Raw genomic sequence first — 16,085 nt, forward strand, 5'->3', positions numbered from 1 at the left:
TTCAATGAACTTTCCATTACCCAATCATATGCTCGTACGCGCTCTACGATCCGTCACAAATTGTTAGTGCTGCTGTATTTGAGTTGGAAGCCTGGATTGTCAATTTATAAGCACCTTGGCTGGTCCCACGTGTCTGGCTCGTGCGGAACGATGACTTCCAAATAGTATCGAGGGGTCATATTGAACCTAGCTGTGATGTATGGTACACACTTGGAAGATCCTACTGAGATGCACCTGTCAAGTGATTGTCTCTGTTTCCAACCTGACTAGAATTGCAGCTCATCTAGACGGATCACAGTCCTAAACTCACTAAAACAAGGTTAAGAGGCTCATGGCACCGAATAATTAAGGTCAAATGCCTACGCATTGAAGTTAATAAATTTCTTACTACGTTAGCTACAACTACTGTGTTTTTGAACTGCTTTGATCTCGGACTATTGTGTCTTGCATCATAGTGTTGGGCTCCGAGGGTAAAACGTATGTAGGTGGACGTTATACATTCTGATGTACACAATCTAGCGGTGTTCCATTTTGTTCACCACTTTTGAGTATAAGTTCGAGCTAGAGAGGTTGATCAGTGAGTAATGCTAACAAAGAAGATTTCTAAGGCTTACTAGTTCCAGATCTGCAAGAGCGGCCTCTGGCTGCAGCTCTTTCTTCACGGCCCCCCCGACCAATGCTTCTCCCCAAGCACGAACTTCGGTAGGAACTCCTGTTCTCTCATTCGGGATGGCCTTTTGGGTTACATTCCCGTCACGACTAATGGTGATGTTAGAGCCCTCAACTTTGATCCAGCCATTTTGGCAAGCCACTGTCCATTCATCTTCACGTAGGGTTGTCCCGACAGAGATCTGAAAACTTCCAATTATACTAGATGTTGTCTTCAAGATCACATTGGCCGTGTCTACTGGTGGCAGATGTTCCTGTAGTTGGGTTGTAAATGCAGAGATTCGCGTTATGTTATTTCCAGGTTGCGTGGCGAGGAGTTGCCGAATACCTGCCATATAATGAACGCCTCCGTCGAGGAGAAAGCCGCCTTGATGCGTAGGGTCCTTACGCCATTCCGTCTCTAGGGAGCAATCAGTCAAATTGCGACCTCTCAATGGAGAAGGATCCATTTGACGTACTGTACCATTTTGCTGACTGTGGCATGAGCGAATGCTGTCGCCCCTGGAAACCTGTTATTTTACCTAAGGTCTTAATTTCCTGCTGGGCATACTCGTAGCTCGCCAAGAAGCGCCAATTTTCTGCGACGCACCAAGTCGGGCCTTGGATCTCTGAACGATACCACTCGATCATCTGCTCAGCTTCTTTGACGTTTTCGGAAACGGGTTTCTCGGAGAGCACATGTTTTCCTGCCAGCAAAGCCTTGCGGATGTATTCCGCTTGATTCTTGATAGGCAACCTGTACCCACTACTTTAATATGGACCTCATAGTATATAGTACATGCTCCCAAACTTACGAAATTATAACCGCTGTAATGTCTGGGCGTTTGAGTATTTCATCATAACCTTGGTCACTATCATCTGAATACAAATCAACCGAATTCGGTGCACCGTCGGCGATAGACTTGGCTGAATTTAGAGACCGAGAAAAGACAGCCTTGAGCGATAGCTCCTTTGCGGCGTAAATCGCCGGCTAGGTGGAATCTTGTCAGTTTTCTTTCTAATTTGGGGACTTATTCGAGCTTCATACAGCGTGCTCTTCTCTCGCCCAAATTCCTGCAAGAGTGTCAGGATAATTCTACACGACGAGACTGGGTCAGAGCATACCTCCTCCTATTAGTCCGACCCCAACGGACATTTTGGCAGGTAGACAACGTCGAGCGCAACGCGAAGAGGCTATCGGAAGGTAAGACAGCTGTCAAATGAGTGATTCGAAATTGGAAATTTCACAGAACATCGAATGTTGATGATGTTGGCAAGATGTTCAACCCCGCAGTGACAAATCGTTGGAAGACCTAAAATCGCGGGCCACACTAGTTAAGCGACGAGTTTTGCTCATTGCATCGGACTTATCTGAAATTGGAAGTTGCCGCTTGAGGAGAACGCGAGTTAGTTAGACTGGCTGTTGTGACTGATGACTTAAAATCAACGCGCCTCTGCTGTTTTACGAGACTTGAAATGTAAGATGCCTCGAATTTGTTGTTAAAAGGTGGCTGTAAACTTCCTGCAATGGCTAGCAAAGTACTTCATGTAGGCGTGATCGGAGGTGGAGATGTTGCTCAGATCGTCCACATCCCTACCTTGGTTTTCCTGTCGCGCCTATTCAAGATCACAACAATATGCGATGTGTCGAAGAAGACGGCTGAGCATTGTGCTGAAAGATTTGGAATTAGGAAAGCAACAACCAACGCAGCAGACATATTGAACGACCCTAGTATAGACGCTGTCCTTGTCCTTACATCCGACGAATTTCATGCATCCTATACTATAGCCGCCCTCGAGGCAGGCAAACATGTTCTCGTAGAAAAACCACTCACCCTGAGCCTCAAGACAGCGCAACAAATCCTTGACGCTGAGCGCGTAGCTCCAAATGGAGCCAGAGTTTTCGTCGGGTATATGCGCCGTTATGCCCCAAGTCTACAAGCTTTCAAGAGGGAAGCGTCAACAATCGAAACGATCAAATATGCTCGCGTTCGCGACATCATTGGCCCCAACGCCTACTTTATTGGACAATCAGGAACCGAGCCTCAGAAATTCTTCGACGACATTCCACTCGAGGCCGGACAGGACAGGAAGAATCGTCTCGCCTTGTTGCTAGAAGAAGCATGGGACACGCCGTTTGCGGACCTCAGCGCTGCGCAGATGGACTATTGCTGTTTGCTGGCGAACTTGGGTAGTCATGGTTTGAGCCTCATGAGGGAGGTCCTAGGCGGGCTTCCAGAGGAAGTGCTTGCGTCTACAGATAACGCCCGCTGGTATACTAAAATGTTCGATTACAGAAACAAAAGTGCCCCGAATGAGCGCTTCACTGCGCTTTACGAGACGGGAATCGACAGTGTGCCACATTTCGACTCAGAGGTCGTAATCTTTGGAGAGAAGAAGACGGTCAGGATAGCGTACGATACACCGTTTGTGAAGGGACTGGGAATCACCGTCGAGATTGATGAGTTGAACGAGTACGGAGAGAAGTGCCATCGATCTCTCCAAACCTCTTACGAGGATGCGTACACCGCTGAACTGAGGGAGTTTTATGAAATCGCGGTTCATGGAAAACAAATCAAAACGACAGCGACTGATGCGGTGGAAGACTTGAAATTATTTAGAATGATGATGGACAAGTATCCTACATACAAGAAGAAGCAAAACGGAGAATCAGGGTCCTCGAGCACATTCTTGCCTTCAGGCCCTTAGAGAAATGAGATGCCCCAACATAATAACAAGAAGATGCACATGTGAACAAATACAAATGTGCTCTTACATAACAGTCCATCTTCAGAACGCTCGTAGGGAGAATTATAGCTTGGCCGGAGGATTTGTAGGTCCTTAGGCCGATGTCGGGCGCTACAAGTGACCAACCTGTCCACTAATCCTTAGTGCCTGGTCTGCCGTACTTCACCACGGCTTGGCCTATCAGGACTCTGTTTATCCAGTCTCGACGACCTTCGAACTTGCTTGCCGACTCTCACGCTCATAAAGTGCAGAGGCTGAACTCAGCGGGGCCGGCAACCTGAGACCTCCATTCAACTCCATCTACCTAGCACCTGCTACTGACTGTAATGTAAGAGCATGTTTAAATTTGTATCCGACAATGTCGGGGGCGTGGGAACCAAGCGTAAACATTCGCACAAATCATGCAACTCTTGCAAGAAACGCCACGTAAGCGCACACCTATGACTCGTGGATGATATATCCTTAACATATTTGAGCAGAAACGATGCTCGCATGTGGACATGTCGGCGCCAGCCCAATCTCAAAGCGTCTCCGTGGCATCTCCAGCATCGTCACTGGACACACAGAGGCATTTCGCTCGCCCCAATAACTCACAGAGCAGCGCCGCTATTGTACAGCTATCTGCACAGAACGAATCCTCATTAACGAGACCTGGAGCTTATCGAACGGATGGACGAGCTGTTTCGAAAGTATCAGATGATGCCTACCTGCGGTTTGTAGGAGATCTAAGCCCCGAGGCATCATTCTTGGCAGCAGCGCCTCAGGAAAATGGAGGCTCAAGCAAATCTAGGCTTGCCGATGTAGGAGTCTGGCTTGGCCAAAAATCCGAAGAACACCCTCAGCCAGGGGCGTCAGATCCTTCAAGGGCAGCTGATCAAGTATCCCCATCTCAACCTTTGGGTCTCAATTGTCTACAGCAACTGACGTCACACTTGCGGGAAGAATGCATGGCTGTCCTTCCACCACCTTACGAGTTGACGCTCATGACAGAGCTTTACTACAAAAAGATCGACCCCCTCTTCCCAATTCTTCATGGAGAGAATACCGAGGATTATAGTGCCATAGAAGCCGTTGCTCTCAAGCAGTGTGTTTGTCTCCAAGCAGCTCTTGATCCGTCGCTCAAGAGGCACTTGAGGTTACCACATACCGAGCGTATCCTCTCTCCTATTGACTTTCGTTCTTGTCTTGCCGGAGCCGTTAAGCAATCTTTGGATATGGGCTTCATTCGAGACAAAGTTGTTCTACTACAAGTATGTGCTTCAATGGCATTTTTTGTTGACAAGCCCTCTTGTAGTGAAGTCTCCACTTACTACAGCGCACAAGCTGTTCATCACTCCCAGACGCTTGGTCTACATCTCGGCTGGCCGGATGATAGTGCCAAAGCCGAAAAGTCGAGGCGCATATTCTGGTGCGTTTGGATTTTGGATCGCCTCAACGCTGCAACGAATGGCCGGCCAGTCCTCATACACAGCCGTGACATGGACAAAAGGATCATGGATTCTGTTACTGAGCAGATTCCATCATTCAGACTTCTCATTCGTATCTCAAAGTTCCTGGATGACGTGATATCACAATATCGTCCACACTCGGGACCGGGAAGCCAGCACGAGGTACAGGAGAACCCTACATTTGAAGATCTTGTGTGCGAAACAGATGCGACCGGTACAGTGGATACTCTGCTAGGTAAGGATATGAAGATGTGGCTCCCCGACAATGTCATTCAGCTCTGGAGCATTTCTATGTCTTCTTTTCCAATTGTTTCAGTCCCGTCTTGGTATCATTCGGAAGTTACAAGAAACTAACTCAGTGGGACATAGCATCTCTCGAGCTCTTCTATTTAGCAGTGGTCATTTTGAGGAGCAGGCCAAAACAAGACGAGCGCGGCGAAGAACGAGCTCCAAGTTCGAGTGTGCAAACATTTTGCGCAACAAGTATAGTCTCCATTGCTTCAGAGGAGTTTAAGTCATCCATCACTTTTTGGGCTACCGTCCCCTACGCCGTGTCACTAGCAACTTCAGTTGCGTACAAGAGCCTACGAAACAGCAGTATTCCGTACAAAAGAAAGCGTGCTTACGCGTTATTTCACAGTAGCTGTGATATCCTTGACGAGCTCAGCAAAGGCTTTCTGTCTGCTCGAGTCATGGCTCGGTTGGCTATGGATACTCTCCAAGAGGTTGAGAGGGTTGCAGTGGGCAGAAAAGAAGCCCGGTCCCAGCAACGATCCGGGCAGTTCGTTAATGAACGTAATGGCACATTTCAGCTTTCAGAGCCATTACCTGATGCTTTACCGGCATCAATTTCACGTTCAGAAGAAGGTTTAAACAGCCTCCAAACGTCTCAGTCCATGGAAATGCCAAGTCCTTATTCAACGACGCTCGAGGCTGCATTACTTGCATTGAATCCGAATAATTTCAACGATTACGTGGGTGATGCTGGGATATTCAGCGACTTCGACCCAAGCTTCGACCTCAACAGAATTGACGCAGTTTTCTCGGCAAACTTAGACCCAACTTTGCCATTGGTGCCGGAGGAATGGATGAACGATAACCAATTCATTTGAATATGTCAAGCATGCCTGTGCCCGAGGAGCGTTTATTGCATCCCTCGAGCATTCATCGCCTTTGCCCACCTTGTGGGGTAATGCGGCAAAAGGCAGGTTTGGGAGGGGCAGTTCTCCACGATGATGTCGATCGTTGTGTGGAGACCGCGGGGCGTTGGAGAAGGCGGATTGCAGTTTTAGGAAATATCCGACTTAGCCTCAAATTTCCGTAAACAGTAATCCCGCGTATTCGGGATACAGCGGCTTTCCAAGAGCCAACATTCGACTCCATGAGAAGTCGCTTCCATCGGATTTCGGGGCACTCTATGATTAGAACGCATAAAGCTCAGCTCGATCGTTTTAACAAGTCGGAGTTATCTCCAATATTGCCTACCAAAATACAAAATACTATCGCCTTCTTCAAACTTGCCAATGTTTCGCAAAGCAGCAACCAGATCTGGCTCAGTCTGTCTTCGTCTTTCAAGTTGGCAGCGTCGGTCTATTACAACACAGCAGACAGTTTCAAGGCAAGAAGGCGACATCTCATCTGTTTTTAGATCTCTTTCCGGCGGGGAAGATAACCCTTACCACAGAAATTTGCCGACGTAAAACGTAGACTGATCAACGACAAGGCAGCCTTATACGAAAGCTGGGTAAGGCTTCTAGAACGGCTTAAACATGAGACGGAAGTAATCAAAGCTGAGGGGTCGGCTAGCGTGCCTGAGATACACTTTTCAGACATTGATAACCCCTCAGCTGGATTCAGTGATGCCATCCGTAAACGAGGTGTCGCCGTTGTGAGGCAAGTCATCCCCGAGCAGGAGGCCCGATCATATAAAGAAGAAATTGAGGCCTACATTGCTGCGAATTCTTCTACAAAAGGTCAGTCTGTAGCATCTCAGTCGAATTCCCGTTCTTTGGATCTAGCTCATCTCCCCCTCTGCAGCATTTCCGCCCGACGACCCGCAAGTCTTTGAAATTTACTGGTCAAAACCACAGCTTGCGGCACGAAGCCATAAGAACATGCTTAAAACGCAGAGTTTCCTAATGTCATACTACCACTCCCAAACCCCGCATGCCGAGTGCTCTACGAAGCAACCTCTTACATATGCCGATCGCCTCCGCATACGACAACCTGGTGACGCTGGCTTCGCGCTAGGCCCCCACGTAGATGGTGGTAGCGTTGAGCGTTGGGAAGAGAACGGATATGGCAAAGGACATGTCTACGACAAAGTTTTTGAAGGAAAATGGGAGCAATTTGACCCTTGGGAACTCTCTACACGACTTACTGGGGATGCTGATCTCTATAACGGAGCTGGAGCCTGTACTATGTTCCGCATGTTTCAAGGTTGGCTTAGTATGTCACACACTGGTCCCAAAGAAGGCACTCTTCTCGTCAACCCTTTACTTTCACTTTCCACCTCATACTTCCTTCTACGACCATTTTTCACACCGAAGTCCACGCCAATATCGGCACTTGGAGAGACATACTCGTCTGAGTATCTAAGTCCCTCGAACTGGAAGATAGAAGACGAGCCTGTCTCATCCACATTGCACGGCGCATGGCCCGGGCACGGACAGGAACTGAATCATTTTCTGCATCCACATCTCGACTTACCCAACACCATGGTTCATGTGCCTCGCATAGCACCTGGTGACTATGTTGCCTGGCATTGTGACACTATTCACGCTGTTGATAGTGTTCACACTGGGCAGGGCGACTCATCCGTTATGTACATTCCTGCTTGCCCCACAACACGGGTGAACATCAATTATGCAAAACAACAACGACAACATTTCCTCCAAGGCATTCCACCATCTGACTTCCCCGGTGGAATTGGCGAGAGTCAGCATGAAGGTCGACCTGGGCCTGAGACATTAAAGGCAGTGGCCAGCAAAGAAGGTTGTTGCGCTGCAGGCTTTGCTCCGTTCAACGTAGAAAAGGCAGAAGGCGCAGGGGAAGCAGAGATCCTAAAATATGGGAATAGAGTCCTAGGGTTTTGAGATTTTGTGGTGGGAGAAAAGGAGGAGAAACGACGCTAGTTCAGGGGTAGCCTAATGAACGCTCTGTGCATATGGGAAGGTACATAAGAGTTCGTGGCTATAGGTCATAACAGCAGCTTTGCATCTAGCTAGAATTCTGAAGCTACCTAGGTGATCTATCTTGAATCGTAAAGAGAATTGTCTGTCATTGTTCCACTTTGATGGGCGATACGTCGCATCCTCTCATATCATGTACCTTCGATGAGGGGATATCCGTTTCGTCCTATTTCTCGACATCCCCACCGCCACACACAACCGAGAAAACTATAGTGCGCTGCTAGGGTAATAAACGCTAATTCTTCAAGAGCCATAGTACTAAATGAATAGGGTTATGATTCTTGTGGATATCTCGAAGACTCTGTTTGTTACTATAGTTTTACTAACCTTTGTAAAGGTGATATATCCTTGACAAACTGACAATTGTTACCCTGAAGGAGGAATAAAAAGAAACCTCATCCCAATCATGCTGAGGAGCTTTATTCCACTCTCAACTCCATCACGGATCATTATATTCTTGCCGTATCAAGATCATACACCTCATTAATTAGGTAGCTCGATCTTGCATGCGAATTTATTTGGAACTAAATTAAAGAACGCGAAATTTGTAAAGAACGGAGTGATAAGACAAGCCGAATTACCAAAACTTTTACCCTTAGCCTTCTTTGTTGGTACAGGATCGACCTTTGAGCAACATGTTCAATCTCGATTATCTGATGCCGTCCCATACGATGACTAACTCTCCACGCCGTGGGAACATAATTTCTCCCCGGTTTCCCACTATAGCCTGTACATGATGGTTTCCGCCAATCAACTCGTGTGAGATGAAGAAGTTCTTTCGTTCTTCGAGCTTCTTCGTAATTCCTAGTTGACGTAGGTTCACTGTCCTTACCCAAAGGTGAGGTCCGAGATATACCGCTGCGCCGTTATAGATTCCCAGAAACATTCTGATGTGAGTAGGTTTGATATGTGCGAGGAATCGGAAGGAGTGCGCAAATGGAGGAGGTGAGTGAGGAGGCGCAAATGGACTCATGTCTGGAGGTGAAAGAGTGTTAGGGTCTGGGCCTTGAGCTGTTCGTTCAAGAATCACCAGGTGCGTCGCGGCTTTTGCACCCTCGTACTCTACGACAAGATAGCCAGTATCAGGATCTGATACCACTCGACGTATTCGTACGTGGCGCGCATCACCGCCATCGCCGTCCATAGTGTTTGTCCGCTTGAGTTTCCTGGCAGCATGTCCAGTTTCCACGGGTATAAAGTTATTGTCTATCAGTTGAAAGGTGTCGGCTTCGTCCGGACAAGGGAAGAACCTCCAACAGTTGCTAACAGGCGATTGAAAAGTTACGAGTGGCGTCAATGTTTCACTGCAGCCATCGCTTACTTCCCATATCTGCGTGTCCCTGTTACCGCTAACAATTACTCGCTTGCCAGACGCACTGAAGACTAGCTGAGTAACTGGCTCGCCAAAATTATCGATGGTGAGAAGTGTCTTCGAGACATTAGGCACGCCTCTAGTTCCAATTCTAACCACGAAGACCTTTCCTCTGGAATCAGATGCAGCAACTAGAGACCGCTTGTCATGGTACAGTAGGCTCGTTATTGACGCGCCTTTGTTCAGAGCAAGCAGTTCCCCATGACCTTCTCCACTTCGCATATTGTATACGTAAACAGATCCGTCGTCCTTCCCAACGAAGGCCCAGTATCCGCAAGTGTGCTTTGCGATGGCAGAGATTTCCGTGGGATCACTATAGTCATCGACTTCTCCAGCATCAAGTCTGAATGACATGGACATGCCGGAGCTCGAAGATGTGTCCTCTTCTTCATTGTGACGAATGAGTGCGGCAGGCTCCCATACCACAGAATGCTTGTCACGAAGGTCCAGTAGTCTCAGACCATCCTTACTAAACATAAGGTCCTTTACGGCTGACGAATTGTATCTAATGCGATACAATAGGGCGAGCGTCTCAAATTCCCATAATTGAATGTTACCCTTCCCATCACCAGTTGCCAAAGTCTTGCCATCCGGCGTCAGAGACAGAGCATAAGGTTCCGCAGCTACGAACCTCTTCTCCTCTAATGTATCGTAATCAATTAGTGCAAGCTCGCCTTGCGAGTATGTGACAACAAGGAAACGAAGATCGGGGTTAGGGTTGAAAAGAATAGATTCCACGGTGTGGTGTGCGCGTCCACACTTTCCCAAGAAGCGACCACCATCAACACTCCAAACCGATATTGGGCCGCCTTCGTGTGCAATCGCAAGATAGGCACCATCAGGTGAGAAAGTGGCTCGTGATGAAATCGACATGCCTGTGAGTGATTGGCGATCGAGGTTTATCCGCGGTATATAATCCTCTTCCTCATCCAGTGGCAATCGAATATGCAGCAAGATTTGATCGGCAGTCACTGCCAAAAGAGCTTCATCATCGGGTGTGAAGAAGAAATCAATACAAGGAGAGTCTATCGGCTGTGACCAGATGATTTCGGGTGAAGAGAGATCCTTCAGAGACCAGAGCGTCAATCGCGCCTGTCCAGACGTGATCAGTCTTTTCCCTGAATTATCGAATGTAATACGCGTAGCAGGCTCGTCGTGATTAGCAGATGTGAGCTCTTGGCAAGTTCCTGCGTCAAATATACGAACTATGCCGTTCTTTTTCCCTATTGCGAAGTAAGAAGAGCCACAAGCCAGGCTAATAGGCTGCGATTCGGGATGCTCGATGTATGATATAGCATCAGCCCAAAGATCTTCGGCAATTCCAACAACATGTAAGTCGCGGGCGTGGCTTGAGAATTGTTGATAAATGCGCGACTTTCGAGGACACATTGGCGGTACAAGGACGGAAAATCGGGAAGGGGCCTCTAAGATATTCCTGCCGAATTTCGATACCAGTCTCAGCAGATCTATGCTCCAGGCATCGACTAACTTATACTCAGACCCAAGGGGCGACAGAATCTTCAGCCTTCGCTCTAGATATCTTCGAAGGTTGGTTCCAGCTTCCTTGACATGTTCAAGGGTTTTATGCTTCTGAGCAACATACTCAATCCAGCTGAGTACATTTGGAGAATCTAAGAACCTTACAAGAAGTCGAAATACTGTCTCGTCATCCGAAGGGCTATTGACAAGATGTAGGGAAAAGGAAGTTGCTGCATAATCTGCAAAAGGCGACACCCGCTCGACGATGGAAGCCGTCGAGTCTAAGCCGGTAAGCAGACGACCCTTGGGACGCATTTCTTCACCAGCTAGAAACTTGAGGCAGGTGATGGCTAGCTTCCTATGGCCGTCTTCTTTCTTGATGAAAAACTTCGAAGAAGAGTTTTTCTTGTCCAAAAGATAGGCCCTCGCTGTAGAATGGATGATCTGAACTCCGCCGTGTTTATTAATGGTCAGAATTTGACCGCATAGGCCTTCCACTGTTCTCTGCATTCCAGCGACTCTCTCGTCGACATCAAGCTTCAGTGCAGTGTGAAGCTCGGTGGTGTGTAGTGGGCGTGAACCACAGACGACCCAAGAGAGCATCGCCCGAATGAGGTCGATTTTCCGAGGATGTTTGAGCGACATCTGATCGAGAATCGTTGCGTAGTGAGGTACCATTTCCGACGGAATATCATTCAGAATAGACTCCATGTCTTCAGTACTATAAGCATACTCCAAATCTTGAAGGACCAAGCTCGCCCAAAGAAATGACCCTTGAGACTTCTTTGCAATTTTATCCAGCATATTGTCTCGTTCTTGCACGCCTTCATCAGCCGGAATCATGGCCTCCCTGGCTTTTAGAAGTTTGCGGATATCGTCTCCATTATCGTCATGTGAAATTTTATCTTCAGTACACTTCCACCCTGCACTAGATAGTTGTGAAATCTGGTTTCGGATGTCCATGGATGGTCGGCTTGTGACGAAGATACGGAGGCGGAATTCCGCTTTGGTCAACTTGAGAAGCTGAAAAAGCTTGAGAGCATCAGCGCATTCGTCAAGTGCGTCTATAACCCAGTACTGCGTGTTTTTTAGCGGAATCTTGAAAATGCAATTAATGAAGAGTTTCTTCCATAGACTCTTTTCATCAGCCTCATCTAAATGGACGTTCTCGCGCTGCATGTCCCGTATCGCCGTAGCAACAGCAACATGCTTTTCTGCCATTTGTAATGCAAGGAATCGAAGAAGCGTGGCGACATGGCGATGAAATTTGTTACCATCCATAAAGAAGAAGTATGACAGATCTTTCTCCTTCATGGCATCTATGATACTGGCAGACATCACAGATTTGCCGGTTCCTGGTGATGCGTGAAGCCAGTATAGCCAAACGTTTTCCCCACCACTCTGCATCCAAGGGATATAATGCGGTCGGGTTTTGATCCACTGACAAGTACCACGTATCTTCCGTTCTAATATGGTCTCAAGCGTCTCGTCTTGCGTTTCCTCGCAGTCAAGGTAGACATCCAATGAATCCATTTGTTCGGACTCGGACTCGACACCTGCTCAAGTTAGTAAAACCGCTACAATCCTCGAGACAATAGGTGAGTCACCTATGAAATCGTCCATAGCTGTGATCAGGTGATCGTGGATCAGAAGATAGTTCGGATCATTCTCGTCTTCAAATTTGCACTATTTTTCATAGCTCGAATCAGAACTTTCAATTCTCCAGCCAAAGCAAAATTTGGGCTGCTTTGGGTATGATGACATAGAAGTCCACTTGCGGAGACGCTTCTTGATTCTTGGGTCATGATGTTTCAAGGGTAGTGAAAGGTTTGCAGACGGCGATGAGATGGAAAGATAGGGAATCCGCTTACAATACTGCGATGATCCGCGTCCATAGCTTGAACGATCTCATGTTTCGGTCCACCTTCCTTGGTTAGTCAGGGAACCATATTCGAGGTTAACCTGCTTCGTGCTCACCAATACATGCCGAGTCTTTATCGACTACAAAACCGAGTCCCTGCATTGGCTTGGACTCGAAAAAAGAGTAGAGGAGATAAGCATCGGCAATAAACCTGAATTGATCATTGATGGTCTGGTTTGACAATGATTCCCGTTTCAGGTCTTTGACATATTCTTTAGAGCTCATGGGCTGTATCGCTGCTCGAAGGATCCTATCTAGTCGCTCCGCAGAATCAGACCCACTAATAGTTACATTGTCAATATTTATCATTTGAGATATAGATCTTCATTAGCCAATTCAACTCACTGATGAGGGGTGGCCAAAAACATCAGACATCTAATCCTCTCCATCAGATTACTGGAGTGAGGATTCTCTCCAGCCTGGGAAGCCTGGTGGAACATGAGGCAGGCCTAATGTTTGAGACTGTTAGATAATGTTTAATCTATCCAAAGCATTGTACCTGCCTTTTTAATGACAAGCCCACCCATGGAATGCCCGATCATGATGATTGGGGTCTGTTTGTTTGTTTGTTAGTCCTATCTTCTCAGCCTTAATCTCGTGGTTGATACCTTATCTCCTCTGTTCAGTTGCAATGATCCAACCATTGCGCCATGAAGAGAATTGCCGAAATCATTGATGTTGAGAACGCTTCCCTTGATCTCGTTCCAATCCGCAGAGTATCCAAATGTGTGTATCCGAACATTCTCGAAATCCGGATCTGTTGGTAACCACTCTCCTGGCCAGAAAAATCCCTTCTCCTCTTTTTTCCGCCATGTCTTGAAGGAACCCCCATGCAGACCGTGGACAAAAATCAGATCCGCCACAGGATCAGGCGGGTTATGGACGCAGTTAAGGCCATGCGGACCGGTTCCTTCTGCAAAGTTGCGGAAGGATTGCCTACGTCCTCCAAGAGAAGCATAACCGCTATCGGCAGTCCCAGCAGACCTGAAAGTCCCAGTGACGCGTCGAATGAATGGGTTATTGTACAGTCCAGAAGCGCTGGATCGAGGAGACGTCGAAAGGTTAAGATCGCTATTGCCCGGAGACCTATGGGACATCTAAAGTTGTCAGGACGGATCTTCCTTCTGAACAACTAGATTCTACCTACTGAACCGGTTCGGTCTCGGAATCCCCGTGAAGGGATCGGAGTCATTCTTGACATGCTGACGGAGTTTGACTAGTTTCCATAGATGAGGATTGAGGAGGGGAAAGAATCGAGTAAAACAGGGAATGGGAATTCCCAATTTTGAAGTGTCCATCTGTTCGTAGCCTCGCCTGCCTTACCTGGCTGGGAGCAATTCGGCGCTAAAGCCGGAGAGCATTGAAGAGACAGCGGGGTTGATCCTTTCAGAATACGCCACCATAAGCTCCCGATAGGACGCCGTCGAATAAGCTCTTCTCGGTGTGTCACACCTGGGGTCCGGGACGACATGGCTTGGCCGTTCATTTGTCCGGATGGGGCCGTCTTGCGTGGGCTTGGTGAACGTGTTCGCCATTGGATTATCCGGGGGCCAACGAAAACCGCCAGGTGCTGCCCAACCCATGAACCCTATCCTGAATAGTCGACTTGCATATAGAACCCTCTGGTATCCTAGCTCTCATTCCCGAACATGGGTGACCACGCAGGTGAGGCTCTGATGGAGGTGTCACCCCTCCTGCTCATCCCAAACAAGGCGTTTCCTGTGTCTCTCCGTTCTTGTTTCAGAAGGTCAAAAGCGTTCGGCTGTTCAATTCTATAATCACACCTTCAGACGTCTTCTTGCCATGCACTCCTTGTCGTTATAACCAGGCTAATTGACGAGACCCAGTAAGTGATATGCCCGCTATGGCAGAGTGGCTCGCGTTATTTATGATTGGAAAGAAAGGCAGCCTCGTGGCTGAGACGCAACATCGATCTTTCAGAAAGCCTGTTTCGCTATAAAAACCATATGACTTTGAGCCTCACATAACAGGGAGAAAATCGAAAATCGAATGACTTCAGTGATAGTATGTTAACTTCAGAGGACCACGCACTGCCTACATGTGTTTATATATGATTCCGGGAAAATATTGTCGCTTAATGTACTAAGGCAGACAGGCCAGGCTTCAAGGGTTGCAGATTATTTAGTGACATCTGTAGTCACAGCATTACGATAACCTGTACCAACCCTGAACAAGGCAACAAACTGGGGGGAAGGCTGAGGTAATTAGACGATTCGTCGTATCTGCAAGAACTAGGCGTGCCATAAGGATAAGTCCAACTGGAGGAGTGTGGTTGAGGCTGACCTCCTCTGCTATCGAGATATTCCTCCAAGATACTAACACCCGCCTAATTCTTCATGCGGTTAGTGCTCTATGGGGCTGCAAGATGGGGAATTCCAGCCAGTCGGATGCGGGGTAATCAGTTGGTCGAAGCCCGAAGTGATAATTGCTGCTTCGGAAGATCCGATCAACAGCAGACTTTCTACTCTTCACTAACTCCGTTGGCCTGTGCATTCTCCTTCAAGCAATGTTCTTGAGAGGTAGCAAAGATGCCCGGGGAGAAGCGAAAACGCGCGTACGGCGTGTCATGCATGGTAAGAGCCAATTCAATGATTCTTGCTTTCCGTTCGGATCAATTGACTATTCCATCGCTTGCACAGGCCTGCAGGGAGAAAAAGATTGCTTGTGATGGCGCCCGGCCCCGGTGTGGTGGGTGTGCAGAAACTCAAGAAGAGTGCAGAGTGCCGTAAGTTAACCAGAACATTCGAATTGATGCAATAATGAAGGACATGAGGTCATACAGACAAGCTACTTATTGTCAGTAGGACATCTGCTCGCCCATTGCGCCGACTGCAGGCGACGTCTGCCCCTCTTAAACCTCCTTCAGGTGCAGATGCCACAATAACTCAGCTTACGGAGCGCCTGAGGCGAATGGAGCAGAGAATGGAACAAGTAGAGGATGTTTTGGATCTTCCAGCGGAGCATGATTGGAATCCGTCCGGCACGCCGCCAGCACATGCCACTTCGGCAGTAGGACCTGGATCTTCTGCTACGATAGATGGGGAGAATAGAAGGATACATGCAGCATCTGAGGATGATGGAGCAAAATACAGGTTGACAATTGATGATACGGGTAACGTGAGTGTATCCTATCGCAATGACCTTCGCGATGATCGACTAGGGCTCCTTCATGTGATCTCATGCTAACTTCCAACGAGGTTGTCTATCACGGGCTCACCAGCTGGAGCCAAGGCCCGAATGTTACGAGCGAGCTACCT

General features: G+C 47.9%; 1 protein-coding gene across 1 annotated transcript; it reads left to right on the forward strand.

Moving 5' to 3' along the window:
* Nucleotides 1-2,562: 2,562 nt before the first annotated feature.
* UCRPA7_7008 (putative myo-inositol 2-dehydrogenase protein) lies at nt 2,563-3,357 on the forward strand (the record flags this gene model as incomplete). Its single annotated transcript, XM_007919543.1, has 1 exon — nt 2,563-3,357. The coding sequence occupies one exon, from the start codon at nt 2,563-2,565 to the stop codon at nt 3,355-3,357; it is 795 nt and encodes a 264-aa protein (XP_007917734.1).
* Nucleotides 3,358-16,085: the final 12,728 nt, after the last annotated feature.

The sequence above is a fragment of the Phaeoacremonium minimum genome (genome assembly GCF_000392275.1).
Source record: "Phaeoacremonium minimum UCRPA7 unplaced genomic scaffold PA7_03_scaffold_496, whole genome shotgun sequence".
Classification (NCBI taxonomy): Eukaryota; Fungi; Ascomycota; class Sordariomycetes; order Togniniales; family Togniniaceae; genus Phaeoacremonium; species Phaeoacremonium minimum.